The sequence below is a fragment of the Pungitius pungitius genome, chromosome 3, assembly GCF_949316345.1.
Source record: "Pungitius pungitius chromosome 3, fPunPun2.1, whole genome shotgun sequence".
Taxonomy (NCBI): Eukaryota; Metazoa; Chordata; class Actinopteri; order Perciformes; family Gasterosteidae; genus Pungitius; species Pungitius pungitius.
Window position 1 is genome coordinate 8,985,333 of NC_084902.1, and position 19,725 is coordinate 9,005,057.

The 19,725-nt window shown below is 41.5% G+C and overlaps 2 protein-coding genes across 2 annotated transcripts; one reads left to right on the forward strand and one right to left on the reverse strand.

Moving 5' to 3' along the window:
- Positions 1 to 6,362: 6,362 nt before the first annotated feature.
- il10ra (interleukin 10 receptor, alpha) lies at positions 6,363 to 10,062 on the reverse strand. Its single transcript, XM_037477657.2, has 7 exons — positions 9,742 to 10,062; positions 9,205 to 9,325; positions 8,928 to 9,097; positions 8,698 to 8,843; positions 8,385 to 8,553; positions 8,160 to 8,278; positions 6,363 to 7,931 (listed from the first exon to the last, which is right to left on the reverse strand). Exons 1-7 carry the CDS (start codon positions 9,830 to 9,832, stop codon positions 7,044 to 7,046), a joined length of 1,704 nt encoding a protein of 567 aa, XP_037333554.2. The 5' UTR covers positions 9,833 to 10,062; the 3' UTR covers positions 6,363 to 7,043.
- Positions 10,063 to 12,106: 2,044 nt separating this feature from the next.
- Positions 12,107 to 19,676, forward strand: tmprss13a (transmembrane serine protease 13a). The gene is made up of 13 exons (XM_037477670.2): positions 12,107 to 12,314; positions 14,317 to 14,485; positions 14,611 to 14,718; positions 15,234 to 15,398; positions 15,770 to 15,896; positions 16,320 to 16,415; positions 16,756 to 16,799; positions 17,139 to 17,301; positions 17,483 to 17,661; positions 18,005 to 18,103; positions 18,613 to 18,755; positions 18,867 to 19,019; positions 19,107 to 19,676. The coding sequence occupies exons 1-13, from the start codon at positions 12,279 to 12,281 to the stop codon at positions 19,119 to 19,121; spliced, it is 1,497 nt and encodes a 498-aa protein (XP_037333567.1). The 5' UTR covers positions 12,107 to 12,278; the 3' UTR covers positions 19,122 to 19,676.
- Positions 19,677 to 19,725: the final 49 nt, after the last annotated feature.

A 19,725-nucleotide genomic window follows, 5' to 3' on the forward strand; every position in this document is an offset into this window, starting at 1 on the left:
CACACACACACACACACACAGGTGTGCATTTTGTGTAACGTGATATTAAGACTAAGACATGTTAGGGGAAAGAAAACTTACCTTTACTTAAAAAAAATAGAACTTGTTAATAATTTTCCCACTTCCCTCTGAACACTCTTATTGTAGCTTTCAGGTCTGTGAAAATTGGTCTTGTTTCAAAACTGTATGTGTTTTTAGAGTAATTAGCAATGGAAAATATAAAGGACATTTCCTCCATATTGACTAAAAAAGTGGGAAGAAAAAAAATGAGTGAATTGAGTGTATAAACAAAGACATGAAAGCTTTAGCAAGAATGTCTGTGATAATACAAAATGTCCCAAACTTTCCCATCACCTAGATGCTGTACATGAGGAAGTACTTTTGTTGTTTGCTGGGAAATATACAACACAATTTGTGTGTGTACCCACAATCATTGCAACTCGATAATCTATTGTCTATCAAGGGAATTTCCAAGGCATTGCAGTTCAGACAAAGGTTCACCGGTAAGAGTGTAGCAGGTGGCACCATGTGGTGGCGCTGTGGGGTCAAGGGGTGCACCTATAAAAGGGGAAGTGGTACTTTGCCATGAAGTGCCAGTTTCCTGTTGGGTGGCCAGGGTATGGTTGGGCCCCCAGTAGTGGTGAGACAGCTCCATTCTCTCTTGATTTGTAAATATGTTTGTTTATTCTTTCTTATGTACGGGTGGTAGATTTTAATGGAGTTTTGCATGATAGGATCGGGAGGAGAGGCACCAATCCGGGCAAAGAGGGAATGAATGGGTGTGAGTTTGATGCAGCAGGTATGTTGGGTTTTTAATTAAGTATGAATTAAGTACGAGTATGAATTAAAAGGTCATTGTTGGTAATTGTGTATCTTTGTGTTTCAGTTATTATCCCGCTACCTGCTGTCCTTTTGTTAGTTTTGTTTTTTGTTTTCAGCGGTTAGTCCGCTCCGGGTCCATTGTATTTTGTTTTCTTTGCGTGTTTTAGATGTAAGAGCGGACTAACCACTTTAAGTTTTTGTTAGTTGGTTTGTTTTCTGATCACTTTCTCCACATTCCAAGGTACACCTCCTGCAGTGCTCCGGGCAAACCCTGACCTATAGTGTGAACTGAAGGGGGGGTGCTTGCAGTGTGTGCCGTGATTTGCCGTGGTTGGCCTTATACACAGGTGTGCTGTGCCGTGTTAAGCGGGTTTGACCGCAGTGTGTTGCAGGGTAACTCGGGGCGCTCGGAGCCTGCAGTGTGTCTGTGTATGTGGGGTCTGATTAGACCCATTTGTAATAAATATTATTAACCTATATTCGGCTTCCGTTTCTTATATCTATAAGTTAACAAGAGCATGGAGATGTGAGGAAAAAGATTAAAAAACAGGATTGGCCAATTGACCTGGAATAATACATTTACACAGAAACATTACGGATTAAAAACAAAAAGAAAATCAGGATATCAGAGGATCTTTACTCATTTATTCATCAAATACTTCTTTTTACTATAAAATAACTACACACACTTGAACATATTTCACGATGTTGTCCTGGTGGCGTGACGTATTGCAGCAAAGTGATGTACTATTCATATTCACAGCATTTCAGGGTTTATGGCCTCAGGGATTGTGCCATCCGCAAAGACTCGTCTTTGCCTCTCAGTCAGTCCGGTAAATATTTGCTCTCCTTGTAAGGTGCAACCCACTCCACTGTGATTTCTATCGCTTTCCCAGCACAGCAGGCACGTGCAGAGAGCACTACTCAAACTGTGGGTCGACGCAGTCCTCTACCTGCTGCTAATTGGACATTGTTGAGTCCTATCAACAGCCTTGTATGTTCCTCAGGTCACATGTTTGTGTTCAGAACCGTAGATTTGCATGACTGGCTTTAGAGGGAGGCCCGAAAGGACGTCAGATTTAGTGACTTTTGCCGCTAGCTACATTTATTGTAAATCTTGCAGATTTTACCGATCCTTTGGTTCGGCTTTTGCAAAAAACGAAATGCAGGTGCAGAAGCAGACCACAACTCTCTTACTAAAGTTTTGCTTGTCATTAAAAAACACACCCAGCTGGTTGGGATACTTCTAAACCAAAGGATCTTCATCTTTTTTCATAGTTTACCCGTTATTTGTGTTATTGTGTTTACAGGAAGGAAGTGGTCTAAAACAACAGTAATGGTAATTGCATTTAATGAGTTCAGGAAGCATTTTAAAACAACAGTAATGGTTATTGCATTTGCTGAGTCTTATGAGCTGTGAGCCTGTTATACCTGTCAATCCCTCTAGCTACCTATAGGGTTGGAGTATGCCTATAGGGTTATGCCTTCGAGAGTTTTGCTGGCTTTGTCGTTGTCCTCCAGGCTTGTTGGGGGTTAATACACGACTGGGAGCGGATTGTCAAGCCGGTTAGGTTAATGTTAAGCGGTAATGACTGTTGTTTGGGAGTTGGCTACGGCTCACAGAAGCTTGTTTACTGTCCACTAATAAATCGTAACAAGAAAGACAGTGTCAGGTAGACGTGCTTACCAAGGGACGCGACAATTTCACTTTAGATTTTGTAATGCTTTTCCTATCAAACCGCCCAAAAGCCGCAAAAGTAATAATATCCATTAGAGAGCATACAGTTTTAACATAAGCAGAGAAAACACAGGCTCATGCGAGCGCTCAAAAGATTTCGAGGGATAGAATTGATAAAATCTGAATGTAAAATGTAAATGTGCTTAATGAAAAGGTATTTTGTCACAATCAAAACAATTGTGGGACTATATTATTTTCAACGATTACAATAGAGCACTATGCACTATGTTGTCATTATTGTACTGTCTTCCGTCATGCACCAACCGCCAAGTCAATTTCCATGTATGTCTAACATATGATGGCAATCAACGCTTCCTGATTCCTGAATCGAGGTGTAGTAACTCAGTCATCCAGCAGGAGTCCTCAAGCACCATCTAATTTAGGTGCCATCCTTGGTGATCTGTCACTGATTTGTTAAAGAGGGAAAAATGAGAGGCGAGTGTCAGAGCTGTGAGAAGCTGGGGGACCAAGAAAAAGGCTCATGTTGTTGATTTGGTTGCAAAAATAGATATCTCAGGTTTAAGTTTGAAGCTGGATCTCAGTTAAACATCTAAAAAGTTGTTGCTTTGCACAGCATCAAATAATGTTAATTTTGAAGCATGGCATTCTAAGAATAAATGTCGATGAGAGAAGCAGCAGGCCCTCGGTTAGAATCGTTTTCAACATATGCTCCTTAAGAAGTGAGGTAGAAGAGAGGCAGGAGAAAGAAAGAAGACGGACCGGTTTAAAAGAATGACTGGTATGGGGACATGGACAGGCAGACGTAGACTGAAGTCTAGGCGAGAATACTCTGTCTCTGATCTTCAGTCAAAACTAATGATTTAGCAAGTTAATTCATTAGGTTTAACACGTAACGAACTGGGAAGAGAGGAGAAGACATACAAGAAATACCTTTGTTCATCCCAGCTAACCGGCTATGGGGAATAGTGGTAAGAGTCTTTCATTTGTGTAACTGGGAACCAGCTGTGAACCAACAGAAAATGTCTCTACGTAGTGATCCAGCTGGACACTTGAAATATAACTAAATATACAGAACTGCTTTGGAGTGATTGTCTTTTGAGGTTTGATTCACACATCACATGTTATTGAGCTCTGCTTGTTTCCTGTTACACACACAGGTTTAAACACGATTTAAACACGATTTACAAAAATGTTATAGTATACTATACAGTACTTATAATCTTGCTTTAAAATAAATAGTTCTCCATCCGATACTGCTGAACAATGTACCAGAAGTCTCTGCTGTTTACATCAAGTCACAGCTGTTTTTTGTGTCCCTTAAAGTCCTCTGAACTTCTAACTTCTCTCATACTTTCAGAGGCGGATGAAGGCAGATGAACTATATTATTATTATACTACGAGATTGATTTCCAAATCTAATTTCATCACATTGAATATTCACTCATAATGAACAGATATATACAACCTTATAACACCTCGAAAATAATTTTTGTCCTTTGGTTGGTCTGTATATTGTTCTCCAAAAGTCTCTAAAATAATCTGTGTTAAATCTATGTCTAAAATCCAATGACCTCTTTGAATTTGAAGGGAGCAGCGTGAACTCGACGGCTGTAGGTGTTGCCGTTGGCTTCGGGGTTTTGGCTATCCTCGTTTCCATTGGCATTTTTCAATTCTGCTGCAAGTACAAATGCAAAAAACTCTGCAAGAAAAAAGGTGAAAAGAATTCCAGTGTTTGTTTCACACCAGGTTTTTTTTCCCCTCAAGAGTTATTGAGCCACAGGGATGTGTTTGGTTTTACATGCCCACGTTTCAGATATGCATCAGGGAGTAACCCAAATAATCCAGTCCACAATAGACCCCTGTGAACATTTTTCATACTGAAGCAACTATGATACAGGTGTTGACAATATGTGTGTAATCTTTCTACGCTATGAGCATTGACAAATACATACAGTTGCCAAAACCAAAATATGTCATTACTTCTACTATTTTCACACTAAAATGCACATCTACTCCATCTTCTTTTTCTATATAGAGCCATCACTGAAAGAAAAGGTTCTCAGGTAAGTGGATTTTTTTTCTTACGGGCCATTCAAATTTCAAGCCGCGTTCACCCGCGTTCATGTGTTTCATCGTTGATCTTTCCGTCTACAGCAAAGTTGGCAAGAAGAAGTCTCCTCCTCCCTTCTCCTTCAGCAGCATCACAAAGTGACGGCTGACCTGGTGGCAGTTGGAAAGCACCGCCGCGACGGAACCCGTCGTCTGTCACGTTCCTACCAATCGTCTCTTTCCTCGTCTGTTTTCTATTCCGCTTTGTGTTTTGCTGCTACGGCTTGTGTTGATGTCATTTCCCTGAATACTCAAGAGGGATATAACGATGATTTTTTGACATTCGTTTGTTGTCAAGCTTTTGAAAACGTGTTACTGGCCAACTTTACCCTGAAAACAAAGTGCTCACTTTGAGACTGAAAGCATTGCATGCTACTGTGTGCTCGTATCTAATTGTAATGAAGGCAAATTAATATAGATGTGTATATAACTGTCTCCGTCTGACATTTTCTGGCTTGGTGCACCCACACACACACACACACACACACGCCTACTACAGAGAAACAAAAGCGTACTGCTTGAGATGAGAAGAACTGTTGAGGCGAAGGCATGGTTTCAACAGCTTAACCACAGCAACATGCAGGCTGTTCTTGTAAACTGCATGTGACTTCCTTCTATCTACTGCCTTCTTGATACTTTCTTTGGATGGTGGAATTATGCCTCAGAGTTTTTCCTCTAATTAAACTGATACATGTTTGTCTGTATTTCATGTTTTTCTTATAAGCTGCCTACAGGGTGAGAAAGGTCAACTTCTCTCACTTAGTAGTTTGTGAGTATCATCAGAATGGCGTCAGACGACTCCTGGCTTCCTCCTCTGCACATGCACACCAATGCAACTAGACGTTAGGTAGGCTTTTTATACCAAAGCAAATTCAACAGTTGAGCCTGTCTCGCTGTGGCTTAGTCGTGAAAGGTGAATTTGGGCAGAGGTGAGAAACGGCACCACTACGCCTTTGTGGTATCAGCCCTTCCTGTAAATGGTGATCAGTTGAGAGTCTCCTCAAAACTTTCAGCCATTTCCTTTACCCTTTGAGACATTTTTTAAGTAAATAAAATATTTTGGTTAACTATCTGCAGCTGTGGTGGTTACAGCCCAGCTGCAGATATCACGTGACTAACCATGAACTGCATGAACTGTCGGAGCCACTGGCAGTCACATAATAATAATATTCTGGTACTGGTAGTGCACGTAGTGGTAGGATAGGGGCAAATCATTTCTTAAAGGCCTCCTAAGAGCAACCACTGGTAGGTGGTAAGAAATAGAAGAGGAACTGTGATCTACATCTCTAAACAAACAGTAATGGGATGCTTTCAGTTTAAAGATGGATTTGTTTGGCAACTTTTAGGCTTAGCCAAAGGTTTTCTCACTTCCCTTGTAGTCAAGAAGGTCACATGATTTTCCACCAACACTGCCTTGGATCTGCTTCATCGAGGGGGATGTTTCAAAACAGCGTTGTTGTAGTTGTTATTTCCCTGAGACACATGTTGGGTTAACTTCAGCCCTGCAGACAATACTTTATACTTCGTACTCTATTCAACGTGAAGCAGGACTTTTTGGATCTCACTGAGAGACGGAGGAAGTCTTCTTGATCGAGAACCTTTGAAAAAACACCCTTTCTGGTTCCTGTTCACAGAATTTCTATATGGAGATTCCACAAAACAAGAAGTACAGCTGCTGAGTCCCTCCCGCCCCCCGCAGAGAGTTTCACTTTGTTAAATGTTGATTCGCAGGGCATTCCAGTTTATTTGTTTGACATACAGGTCACATAAATACACAATGAGTACCCAATAAATAATTTATCAGGGAAACGTCTGAAGAAATAATGCTATTAGGCTGTTTCGGCTGTTTACTGTATGACAAAAATGTCCCGTACATCATTGAAAAAGGGAAAGCTATGCTTTCTCCTTTGTTTCTCACCTTAAATGGCCCTTAGGTTGTTTTAACTGATGTTTGGATAGGGGGGGGAAAAAATGAATACTTTTCCGGGGATTCGAGAGTCATGCGGGGGATACAAACATGGCAGCGTAGGAGAGAGCAGGCAAAGTCACAAAATGTCCAAGAACTGTTTCTCAGCATTGCTCCCCACGCCGGTTTCACTTCCGACATATTGTCGTTTTGTAAATATACAGAGTTTAAACACGGGTGAATAAGGGCTTTGACCTAATGTTCTTACAACCCTAAGAGCTGCAGAGACTCCAGTCAGAACCAACGGCTGCCAGTCAGCAGCTGTGCGGCCTCACATTGGTTTCCTGACTAACTGACTACTGCTTCCAAACGTATTATGTATTTGAATGATTGTGTAGGATTGTGTTAGGGTTGTGTTAGGGAACGGAAATGAATGACCATGGTACTCAGTTGGGAGGGTGTGGCAATGATTTTATAAATAGCGTTGTCCATGCATTCCACAGCACATTAGTCTGTCATTAGCTGTACGTCACAGAGAGAGAGGGGCAGGTTGTTCATGTTGAAGTCCTGGCCTTTGTCCACCGGGGGCGGTGGCGATAGAGCCGTAAGCAAAGGGAAAATCTCCCCCATCTGAATAAAAGTAGTTTCAAAGTCTTCCACCACAACAGTGTCCATTTGTGTTTTTTTAGGATAAGTTGAAAATGTAAGTCCCCTTTGGTAAGGATCCACAAAATCACATTTGCTGCTCACCAGTCCATTTTCCACACACAGGGCCCTGTACCCTTGGATGACCTCGGTTCCATAATGTCCCAGTTCATGGCACCAAGTGCACTGTCCTGCTCCTGAACAAATACAGGACTGAAGGCCAGCCCGGTACCCTGAGACCACCTCAGCCAAACCCGGGTCAGGGAGCCTCTGCTTGAACTGCTCCTCATCATCGCAGACTTGAATCTGCACGGCAGAGCAGCCGTGGCTGCGGTAATCACTGCCAGCCGCCTTGAGGGATGAAGAATCGAGCTCGCAGCACAGCTCCAGCCCACTATCGTCCCTCTTCTGAACCCCTGTGGCCCCGTGGTCCTTCAGAGGGTAGTCCGTGGGACAGCTGGTGGAGCTCTCCCGTTCTCCTAAACTCCCGCAGCCACTGTCCTCTTGTCTCACCGGAGGACTTCCTCCGCTGGTTGTAGCAGAATTGGACTCCATGCCGAGGCCGCTGTCCAAGCTGTTCCTCATGTCCTCCTCTACGTCTTCCTCTTTCACTGTATCATGCGTCGCTGGATCGCTGACACAGTTTTTCAATTCTGTTTTGAAGGTTGACAGGAACCATCCTCTGTCTGTAACAACTTCCATGTTCCCTTCTCCCGCCGAGAGGGGAAGCCAGCCACTCACAGTCAATTTCTGGGGTGGGAAGAGAGAAGAAGGGTGTTGTTCTGTTATTCGTTGTTTCACAAAATCTTCTTTAGGAATGAAATGTGGTTATGACCAACTTGAAACATCTCGGCAAGAGTTGTGTCAAGAACGTGATGCAAGAAACATAACTTTTCATCATTTTGTTTTTCACATGGTCGGGAGTACAAGTTGGGTTTTTTAAATGTGTCCTTGTGCTTTGTTTTTGAATGTACTTACCAATGAGGCAGGAGGTTTCTCTGGACGTTTCAGGTAACACAGGACAACGGTTGCCATAATAGCAATGCTGGCCAGCACACCCAGAACAGATAAGGATGACACAGCAATCATGTACCATTCTGTAGCAAACAAAAACAGGGACAAGTTTAATAGTAGCAAGGACTTATCTGTCAAAACTGTAGATTTACTTTCCCACTAGTGACATTTTGGGAAATGTATTCTTACCTTGGTCTGGCAGCAGCAGACACTGTTTAGGGGACAGACTACTGGTGGACAGGGCTCCGATGCCCTCTACTTTGATGCTGACACAGTACTCTCGTCCCCAGTGGAGAGAACTGAAAGATTTGGTCCTCTGATCTTCCTCTGTGTTATCAGTCAGGTACGCTGTCGTGTTCTGAAAAGGTCAAGCGTTGTATTTAGATCACATCTTAATATACAGCCTGGGACAATTTTAACAGTTCCGCTGTTCGATCGATTTAAGGGTGCTTTCGTTAGTCGGAAGGGTGGCTGCTGCCTTACATTATTTCATATATTATACCTTTTTATGTTGTCCCCTCTCCTCCAGGTGTATGGTGTAGGTGAGCCCATAAGGAAAGAGTTTTTTCAGAATGGGTTTTGGGTGAACATAAACCGTCAGAGTGCTGGACGTTGCCCACAAGGTGAAGGAGGGAGGCTGCAGTTCACCTTTAGGACCAACAAGAGAGAGGTAAGAAAACAGACGGATGGAGAAAACCTTGGTTCACTGAGATCCAATCAAACTATTCTTACTCATATTTGGGAGGAATCTATTTTGTGTCCACTGCGACTCGTCATCTCCCGCAACCAGCTGAACTCTGACTTTGTATTTAGAGCGATAGTCATGTAGGAGGCCGCTAAGTTCACAGTAGGTCCTTTTTATCCCGGTGCAGCTGGCCACCGTGGCCCAGTCACCATCGTACCTGCAGACGGAAAACACCAGTCACAAACTGACAGCAGCTCAGTATGATAAAAAGTACAGAATAAAGTCTGAATTGCAAAATGTAACTAATGTAAAAGTTAAACATACTTTCCCATTTGTACATTGTAGGTGAAGTTCGATGGGGGCTCTGCAGGATGTCTCCAATGTACTATTACCTCCCCATCCAAAATTGTCACGACCAGTTTGTCAGGCTGAGGGAGGTTCAATCCTGCCATTGTAAATGAAAAAATGATCACGAATAATCCGAGCAAAATATTACACAATCATTTACATTTCATTAAAACTAAAAACAGAAAAAAAGAAAAAAGGAAACTCAGGCTGATGGAAAAAATGCTGCAATTTTGCATATCCTCAATGGGATCTCTGATAATAGTGACACCGGGGGGGGCGGGGGGGGGTTTGTCTGATGAACAGAGTGGAGCATGACATTTTGCAATACATTTCCCATGTCCTTCATAATGGTAACCAAAATGTAAACATAAGTTTGGAAACACACTGAACATTTTGTCTGTATTTGACTGTTTTTTTCCCATTTCGACTGAAAAGGAAAACGACAGTAAAAATAATTGGAATACAAAATAGGATAAATAAAACAGATCATTTATAATAAAACGTTTCACTTACCCGACACAAAATGTATGTAGACATTTAGGAAGACAAGAAGCGGTGTCTTAATGCTCATATCCATGTCTGGTGTCTGGAGAGGAATTGTCATTCAATCATAATTCATGCAGTGGCCACCATAAAAGGTCCTTAATCCAATCACCAGTGAACCAAATCATATTTCCTCCACAGCGAGTCCGCGCGACAGTTCAGATGAACTTGGTAACGATGGATGCATTCAGTGGAGAAGCAGCTCACTGACGTGTTCTCTGTTCATCGGTGAAAGATGTATGAAGAGGAGACTGTTTTTTCTGCCTAATTATTTGAATAGGTCTCCCAAAATATACATTCCGCTCTTGCTCAACCCCCCTCCCCCTCGCATGACGCGCTTCCTGTTGTGACTGATGTGTCAGTGACTCTACAGCAAGTTTCATCCCACACTTCTCTCTCAGCAGATGTTCACCTTCCTCTTTCGCCTTTTATTTTCCCCTTTCCTCACTCTCTGTAGCTTCACGGCTTTCAGTGTTGGGCTGCACAGGTCAGAGACAAGAAAGGGGAAGCGTTTAGGGATTCCCCTTTCACTTTTAGTAATTGGAGCCGTTAGGGGTTTTCTGTTAAATAAACGTTTTAGTTTTGAATAATGAAAAATGTATAATCGGCACCTGTTTTTATTTGCTTCCTTTTAGTGTGTGTGTGTGTACGTACGTGTGTTTAAGACTATAGCATCACGTGTTTTTGGACCTTTTTCTGTAAACCTGTGACCTCAGTTGTGGTTGGAAGCTTTGCAGGTGGTTTTTGCAAAGAGCAATGTTGAAGGTAGCTGAGAGAAGCAATATCTCTATCTCTATCAGAAAGCACAGTGATTATGCAACTTTATTCCATAGTACACTAGTACTATTTCTGGAGTGGAAATAGTGTGTTATAAAAGGATTTTAAAAGGAAATGAGTGACATAAAGGTTATTCTGAGTTGATAAGTATGATCGTTTGATAAATGACTCAAATGTAATTCGACTGGTCACCATAATCCTTTATCCAAACGAGAAGAGAAAATAACCTTTGTCTGACTGTTAGTATGTGCAAAGCTTCAAACAAGGACCACAGTCTTCACATACATTTGTATTCTTCCTGCGTAGGCTGGAGACGGAAACTACATGATGGATTTAACTAAAGGGATGTTTAGATTTGGATCAAGTATCTCACTGTCTCTACCTTTTGCTTTACATTGTCTTAAGACCAAACAATTTCTGTTTGATTGCCTTCAGAACGGCGTCTAAAAACATATAACGTAGCCGCTCAGGAGAAGTCAATCATTAGTTGATCATTTTTCTGTGCTTTGTTTAAAGGATTTATATTTATATATTCTATAAATATACTTATAAATTCTGAGAAAGCCCTTATCTATCCATTACAGCTGAAAATGCCCCCATGCTTCCCCTCTTTGTTTCTCACCTCCATTTCACACGAGTTTTACTTCCTGGTAAATGCAAACACACATCATATATCTGTTTGCAAGCGTCACCTTTTGGTTTCTGTCCTTCAGAAGGACAGAGACATGCTGAGTCAATATGGACTGGGGGACGCCACTTAAATGTCATCTGGTGTTTTCTCAAGGGGGGGACTTCGGTCACAAGTCACTTGGCACATAAATGAGTGTGTGCATGCACATGGCTACTGTTTCTAATGACAACCTGTAGTTGAGTTACACATTCAACCTTGTGGTCTTGCAATCAGGTGTTTTATTTCAGCCCTAATATTATGAAAGTTTATGCTCTATTTGCTTAACATTCATGGAAATAGAGAGATTTTTCTTTAGTGTGTTATTGTACTGAGCTGTGTCAAAGGAAATGTGCACTGAGGTTGAAGGATTATGTGCTTCAGAGGTCCTTCGCCAGGTTCAAATCCGGGACATTGTTGTTGTGTGGAATGCGCCTAGGGCACCTCAATGCCTTATATACATGTATATGTATTATCTATTTATGTTTTTTTGGGGGGGGGGGGGGGGGTAACATTCAATGACACATCTTTTCTTTTTACCAGCATTTCCTTGTATGCATTGTATGACCTTATTTGTATTATTATGTGCATTCCGCATTAAACTCAAACTAGAGTTAAAATTGGATGGGAAAGCAAGTCCGGTTTTCTCTCTGTGGAGAAAAACACATTTTGGGACGGGTCAGCTGGTGTCATCTGAGCCATAGGGGAGCTTGACACCGTGAAACAAGCTTCTACAGCCACCAAATCTCTCTGACTGCCACTAAAACCGGTCTAGCAGGTGGGAATTTGGTACACTGGGCACGCCCTTCTCCGTTAGGAAAGAATGACGGTCTGAGAGAATGATGGTTGCATGAAGTGGGAGGTGACAGGCAGGGAAGGTAGACCTACCTTATGCAGCTTAAATGAAGGTCAGTCGAGTGGAAAAGAGCTGGAAGAAAGAAATACAGAGGAGAGTAGGGTTGTTCATGTGGCGCCGTAGTTCTCTAATCACTGCTTGTCGACTAGGTAGGGCGCCTGGATTTGACAAGGCTGCACCCACCTGGCATCACCGCACTCCCCAATCATGGCTGATCTGAGTCCGGTGGCAGAGCGTGACCCGGTAGGTTCTCCCATTTACTTTCCCTGGTAATTAAAAAGCTCCTTCTTCTTGCTAGCTAATTGGTTTATCTGGCTCTACTCTTTACCGGTGCTTTTATTTGTCTATTAACTTTGCAGTTTTTTTCATTTGAATTTCCCTGCAATGCAGCAGGGAGGAAAGGACTTAAAAAACAACAACAACAGCGTTCTTTCTTAAATGTATAAAGTGCAACACTTTTGTACTGTAATTTTTAGTTCATCCTAAAAAAGTATAAATAATGTCTCTAAATTTTCAGGTAGTGTAGCTTTCATTGGATATCAGTTTCTTTATTGCACCTTTTGCAAGTGCCGCAGTAATTCTTAATCTGGATTAAGAGTCAGGGGACAAAGTGTTTAACCGAAAAAGCTGCCTAAAATGAATTTAATTGGCTGAATACATTTGATTAATAATAAGCAAAGAATGTATTTAGTTTGCCAGTTAAATGGTCATACGGTTTTGTTGACTAACTCTTCTGTTAAAATATAGATATTTGTTTTGGTTGCATTCCTGCTCTGATCACTAAATGTTCTTAAGACATAAGACATGATTGAAATGTCATGTCCCACAGACAAACATGACGGGACACTTCTGTTTCCAGTGTTATGTTTGGAATCTTTGCAGTCTTGTAAAACCATGCAGGATGATCTAACTACAAGGCTTGGCTTGGAAATGTGATAAACCGGCTCACTGACCTACTTCCACTCGCCTTGTTTCAATTAAAAGGTGTGGGAAACTGGGTCACCTTACATTTGATAGCTGGTTGATCCATAACTAGTGTCGACTCAATAGATACATCCCTTTCTTTATGAAGGGTTAGCCACAGTAATGAATAAAGAAGAAGCTTATTGTATGTTTTGTATCGCTGTCATTGGTTTTGAGAAACTAAATCTTGGATTTTGCTGCATTAGCAGTGAGATTAACGCTTAAACATGCTCAGATTACGACTAATGAGAGTGTTTGAATGGAAGTAACAGTAACTGATCATGTGAAACTTCTACTATACTTTCAAGCTACTCACTGTATTAACTCATATCAGTAAGTGAACATACAGCAGTTCCACCTACGGTATTAATCTTAAACCTAATGTGTGTCATATGAATCTAAGGATAACAGAGATGACTCACGTAAAACTTCCTTGTACTGTAACTTTCCCGAAAATGAATAGGTATCACGGCCACATTGTGGATAAACATGTTGAGTCATGACGTTATCCATTCACTAACCTTTCAAAGTATAAGTAATAGTCTGGCATTTTCAATACATGCTTCTTCCAGGCCACATTAAATATGGAGCGAGAGTCAGCAGTTGATTGGATTTACCACAAATCTGATAACACAACCAAATCCAGCAGCTCTAAAGCTAACTAATTAACACATCATATTTTCTTCTTCAGACACAAACATAAACTTACTGTGTCCTGACAAAAAAAACTACATACAATGATCACCTGTAAACACTGTTGTTTTATCACCCACATTTTGGTCCAGATAAATGATTAAGCTTTAGAAACATGGGCGTGGAGACATTGGTGAACTGCGAACAAAGTTCTTTGTTTGCAGTTCTTAATACTGCTGGAGCCAGGAATCTAAAAGAGAAATATCATGCACAGAAAAATGAGGAAATGAACTTTATAAACCTGATGATCTTTCAGACACTGTTGCCAGGATACATCACATGCCGTGTCTTTGTGGCTGCAATGGTTACCTAGGTGGGGGTTAAAACATGATAATAGTGTTAGGATTGCACAATAGGCTTTGTGCTCAGTCCAGGAAAACAAATACATTCAGATGATTGCCTTTTTTCTATTTATTGTCTATCTACTTAAATTATTACACCTAAATATAGTGTCTTGTTCCCATGGGTAAAATATGACCCAATGGACAAAGACCTCACATGTGTGTTTTATTTAATCAGGGACTTATTTTAAACATGACCTCTCACTAGTTATTTACTCACTTGGTTGTCTTTTCTATTTTCCTCACAGAACGACCCCCCTCCCTACTATTCCATTGAAGTGCAAACCCAGCCCCCCCTCAAGTCCTACGAAGAGGTGGTGTACGGCGTGGGTCCGGGCCTGACACCCCCCGCCTATCCACAATACATCCCCCAGTATGGACCACCTGTGGCTCCTGCCCAAGTCCAACTGTCCATACGTGAGTGGCATCCACAGCTCCCTTTCCTCAGAATACAACGGGCGCAGGTGTAGGAGCGAAAGACAAAAGGAGACTGAGTCATGCCAAGAATTATGAATGTGTGTTTGTGTACCGTCTGTCTCCAGCCCCCAGGAAGGAGAAGAGATGCTGCGAATGTAATGCCCGGCGGTACGGAGGATCAGGGGGAATTTTAGTGGTGCTCGCGCTGCTGGGACTGGCCGTCTGGCTCGGAGGTAGAGTGTTGATCCATAAACATCGCTGGGCATTGTCCTTGGCAGTCATGTGCTCATCGAAATCCTTCATGTAGCAACTGGGTGCAATGTATGCATTAAGTCACAACATGTCCTGTGCCAACGCAGTGCTGATGGCAGTGGATTTGTTTGTCTTTTCATAGTTAAAAAATTAAAAAGTATTAAAAAAGTATACTTTATAAATGTGTATGACTATAGTGGAAAATATGACTTTATTGCTTTTACATAATGCTTTATTTCAATATAGAAAAATAAAATAATACTTTTTTTTTAAATTGTGTTGCTCTAGCAAATATAATAAAAAACGTTTATGCAAATTTGATTCCATTTTTATGCATGAATTTGGTAAAAACATCCATAAATATTCAACTGATGGTCATTATGAGAGAGAGAGAGAGAGATGGGAAATTTATTGATTCAAGCTATTTAATGTCTAGATCATTTTAGTTAATTATAACAATATAAACACACTCCACTTATTACTATCCCAACAACAGTTCGTTATGGCTCCCGGTTGGCAGCAGCTGTTGCCCTGCACCAAAAGCCCAATGACGACAGAGAGGGAAATCTGCCTTTCCCAAAGAACGACACCTGCACCAACAATTATGTCGAATGTGATGGAATAAATGACTGCAAAATGGGCTCGGATGAAAAAAACTGTGGTGAGTAGGAACCTGAGCACACACACACACAAACAAACACACACATCACTGGAGCGAAATTTGCACAAGACAGATAAAGTGACTGCAACAAAGATATCCTCAAAATGTTAAATACATGTCATAAAGATGACGCTCATTTAGATGACGCTTTTATCCAAAGCGACTTACAATAAGTGCATTTCAACCATAAAGATACAAACGCAGAAGAACAATAGGCTAGAGGAGTAGGCTTGTTTTTTATTACTATTAACAAGAATGTAGCTTAAATCTTTACCAAAATAATTATTTTAATTGCACACAGCGAAAGGTCTCCACCTTACTTGTGCAGTTCAACCCAGTGAAAAGACACCTTGTCCTTTTTCTTTTCCCAGTGAGGTTTGGAGAGAACAACGGTCTGCAGGTCCGGACATCAGAAGACGGCCGCTTCCTCCCAGTGTGCTTCAAAGGCTGGGACATGACCTACGCCGACCTGACCTGCGCTCAACTGGGATTAAGAAAGTAAAGAACGATCACTCATAACTCAATTATAATGTTGTCAAATATAACCAAAGGTATACTAAACAGCACAGGAAATAGTCTCTGTAGACACACTAGCAGATTTCCAACATTCCCCTCAGGCTTTACTGAAGGACGGATTTTTTCCAATTTGTCTTCATGTGAGCTTCTGTCTCCAACCTGCAATTTAACCCTGAACATCTCATTTCTCCTCACCTGCAGCTCTTTGTTTAGTGCTGAATTGATTCTACGCAGGGTGTCTCCCTGGGGTGTCTCCCTGGGGTGTCTCCCTGGGGTGTCTCAGTGTGACAGAAGCAGAATGAGTTTTGCAGGCTCAGTCACACATTGTTTTCGACGAAACGTTTTCTCCGTAAACGCAAGTTTATCTTTTTTAGCTTTCTGAACTAATTTTCCTTTTACCTCCAGGTCCTATGCCACCAACGCAATTAAAACACAGCAGTCCACTGCTTTGGCAGTGAACAGCAGCTCATCTGTATTGATCCAGAATCTGGTTAAAGTCAGGTAAACAATCTCCTTCTGGGGAACTCCTCGACCAAAACAATTCTTGGTAGAATTACACTGGTGCTCTTTTAGAAATGACTAATCAATTAGTTCCAGTAATTTACAGATCTGTAAAACTGTGCTTCGCCAAAAATGAGTCTTTAGTGTGAAAATGGATTGCAATGATTAATCGACCAAAGGAATCGATTAAGACCATAACGTGGCCTAAGTACTCTTCCTGCTTTTGATTTCTCCGATATCTACGATATTTGTGGAAGTTGTTGAAAAAACATTTTCCTTGTTGATACATTTTCCTGCTTTTTGTACCGATGATAACTGACATATTTCGGTCATTACGCAGCTCGTCCTGTCCGGGCGAGGAGACTGTCTCCCTGCAGTGTGTTGGTAAGGAGCGTCCATCTGTTCCCAAAGCCACATGTCACACACAGAGTCCCTTTCTCTGTCCTTGTCTTACATGCATAGTACAAATCTAAAGGCAAATCCAGTTATTTGAAGACACCACTAGTTATCAAATACCACTTGACGTGGAATTTCAACAGAAAAAAAAGAATATATGGCCCATATAAATAATAAAATAATAATAAAATCTTTCATCACAATGAAACCACCAATTCACTAAAACCCAGCAAACATTAATATAGAATTATTGGTCACCCTCATTTTAGGATGTTTTAGCTGCATCTTTGGTGATGTGCAGGACCTGACTTTGCCTTCTGATCCCAGATTGCGGTCGGCAGTCTTCCACCTCCAGGATTATTGGGGGAAACGTGGCGGCGGTGGGAGACTGGCGTTGGCAGGTGTCGCTGCGCTACAGAGGATCCCACACCTGCGGAGGAGTCCTCATCTCTCCTGACTTTGTGCTGACTGCTGCTCACTGCTTCCCAAGGTGATGGGCAAATCTGTTTTTTCATACTTTCTACAATGTATTCTATGAATGTATGTGTGTAATGACAAATTTTATTTGCGATGCAATATGACCCTATGAACATTATGAACATTTTCATAATTATTTGTGCTTAATTATTTGTGCTTACTTTCCATTAAAAAAATTTCTTTCTGTGTCTTAGAAGCAACACTTTGGCTCTTTTGGCTCAAAACTGGAGAGCCTATATTGGAGTTGTGTCACTAAATGACCAAGTCACGTCCTACTCTGTTGAAAGGATCATTCTCAATGAGAACTATGACAGCAACAGCAATGACCAGGACGTCGCCCTGCTCCAACTGGCATCTCCAGTTAGTTACAATGGTTGGTTGCATCTTTGTTTTATTAAAACAATGTAAAGGCTTTCATAGTTGAGGCTGCTGACAGAATTTTGTTGTAAGGTATATTGTTGTAAGGCCTCTGGTTAGTTCTCATCTTCCAAGTTTGATGCAGCGAGAGAACAGTCAGGGAATGGAACAATACCTGCTTAATGGGGAGGGAATACGTGTTCACATAAACAGTATATGACATTGTGGGGGATAGAATGCCAGCTGACCAGGGTCTGCTCTGAGTCCACAGTAATACTTTGTGCATCATTCTATAGTAATATTTTTTCAAGAACACACTATTGCTGCTGTGTCAAATATTTATATTTTTATTTTTCCAGATAAAATCCAGCCAGCTTGTCTGCCAGCCTTCAACCAACAAATGGCCGCTGGAACCCAGTGCTGGACAACAGGCTTTGGCACCACTGAGGCGGGATCAGGTAAACTAGATTATAGAGTTGGGCTAACTGGAAGTATAACATTAATAATATGGTTTATAAAAGCAAGCAAGCAACCATTATAATTGTTCCGTTCTATAGAAATTAAACATGAATGGCCATGTATTTGGCAAGAATACATCAATAATAACTTGTGTTATAAAAACAAACCTGGTCAACTTCATATGGAGTAAGGATGAGTAAAACTAGACCAGATTACAGCACACATGCATACTTTCTTAAAGAGGGAGAGCAGTCAGGAAGTAGTCTATTGCAGTGAACTACTATCACCACAAGGGGAAAGGAAATGCATGGAGCCCCTAAGGGAACATGTCTAATTTATAAGAAATAAATGAAGGACTTCCATGAGTAATATGCACCTAACACTAAAGCATTTATTAATCAATGAACCAATGCATATTTGCATACCCTAATACAGACAGTCACTATTTCTGACATATTTTAGAGCCTTGCATTCTAAATAAATGAGCATATTGTTTTCTCCAACGTAGGCACTGTCTCCAGGGACCTGATGGAAGTGGCTGTGGACCTCATTGATACAAACGTGTGCAACAGTCGCAGTGTGTACGCAGGTGCCGTCACTAAACACATGCTCTGTGCCGGGGACCTGAGAGGAGGCAAAGACTCCTGTCAGGTGAGCAGCCAATTACAAGGGACAGATGTCTGTTCATCAGATGAATATGCATCGTGCTTTTAACATCCAGCCAACTTTAGAGTAAAGCTAACTATGTGTGAACTGTGACAGGGTGACAGCGGTGGGCCTCTGGTGTGTCAGAATATGGAGCGTTGGTATCTGCTGGGGATCACCAGCTGGGGATCTGGCTGTGGTAATAGAAACAAACCTGGCGTTTACACCAGGGTCACTAGTGTTCTGCCTTGGATCTACAGCAACATGCAGGTAGGAATACTGTACGTGCAAATGACTCGAATGCACTTCGATTCAAGTTGCCGCTTTTCACCATCTACACACCTGTGCCCCTTACAGAAAAAGATACAGTGATGTCCCTTTGTCCCCTGCTGGAGGTCTACCCCAACGACATGATGACCAGTGGACCTCTGTCTTGTGTTCTGCATCATCCGCTGTCGTTTGGCACCGGCACCTGATTATTGATGAACACCAATCAATGCACTGACCAATACTAAGTCTAGCATTCTTGATTATATTCTGCCTCTTGGGGTCACAGTCATGAAGTATACTTGTGTTTACTTTATTTTCAAGCAAGATTTCCCCTATACTGTGATCTCCTTTGTTTGAAAATGAGACTCTTAATACATGATTTATGATGTGTGGACACATATCAGGGTTTTCTATCGAGACGATTGTTTCACAAATTGAAGTAAAAAAAAGACACTTTATATACACTTTGTGTGGAAAGGAACCAAGTGGGACCCTTGTCCCTCTCACTGAGCTGCCACTTGTCCATGCATCTCAACCTCCCCTTATAATCACACACCCTGTGAAGGTTCACAGAAATTGTTCTCATGAGATGTATTTGAGAGTTATGTCCATTGTTGTTTCACTGATCACTGAGCATCACTAAAATAAAGATGAAGGAAGATTCTTGTGATGCAGTTAATCTATCAACAGCTGTCAATCACACACA

What these genes read in the sequence shown, in the direction of transcription:
- tmprss13a (XM_037477670.2), top strand. Translation starts at nt 12,279, where the DNA reads ATGGCTGATCTGAGTCCGGTGGCAGAGCGTGACCCG. An exon ending in TGTCTCCCTGCAGTGTGTTG is followed by an intron (nt 16,800 to 17,138) that starts GTAAGGAGCGTC and finishes TTCTGATCCCAG; the next exon opens with ATTGCGGTCGGCAGTCTTCC. An exon ending in ATCTCCAGTTAGTTACAATG is followed by an intron (nt 17,662 to 18,004) that starts GTTGGTTGCATC and finishes TTATTTTTCCAG; the next exon opens with ATAAAATCCAGCCAGCTTGT.
- il10ra (XM_037477657.2), bottom strand. Translation starts at nt 9,832, where the DNA reads ATGACAATTCCTCTCCAGACACCAGACATGGATATGAGCATTAAGACA. An exon ending in TACAATGTACAAATGGGAAA is followed by an intron (nt 9,098 to 9,204) that starts GTATGTTTAACT and finishes TTCCGTCTGCAG; the next exon opens with GTACGATGGTGACTGGGCCA. An exon ending in TAGATTCCTCCCAAATATGA is followed by an intron (nt 8,844 to 8,927) that starts GTAAGAATAGTT and finishes TTGGTCCTAAAG; the next exon opens with GTGAACTGCAGCCTCCCTCC.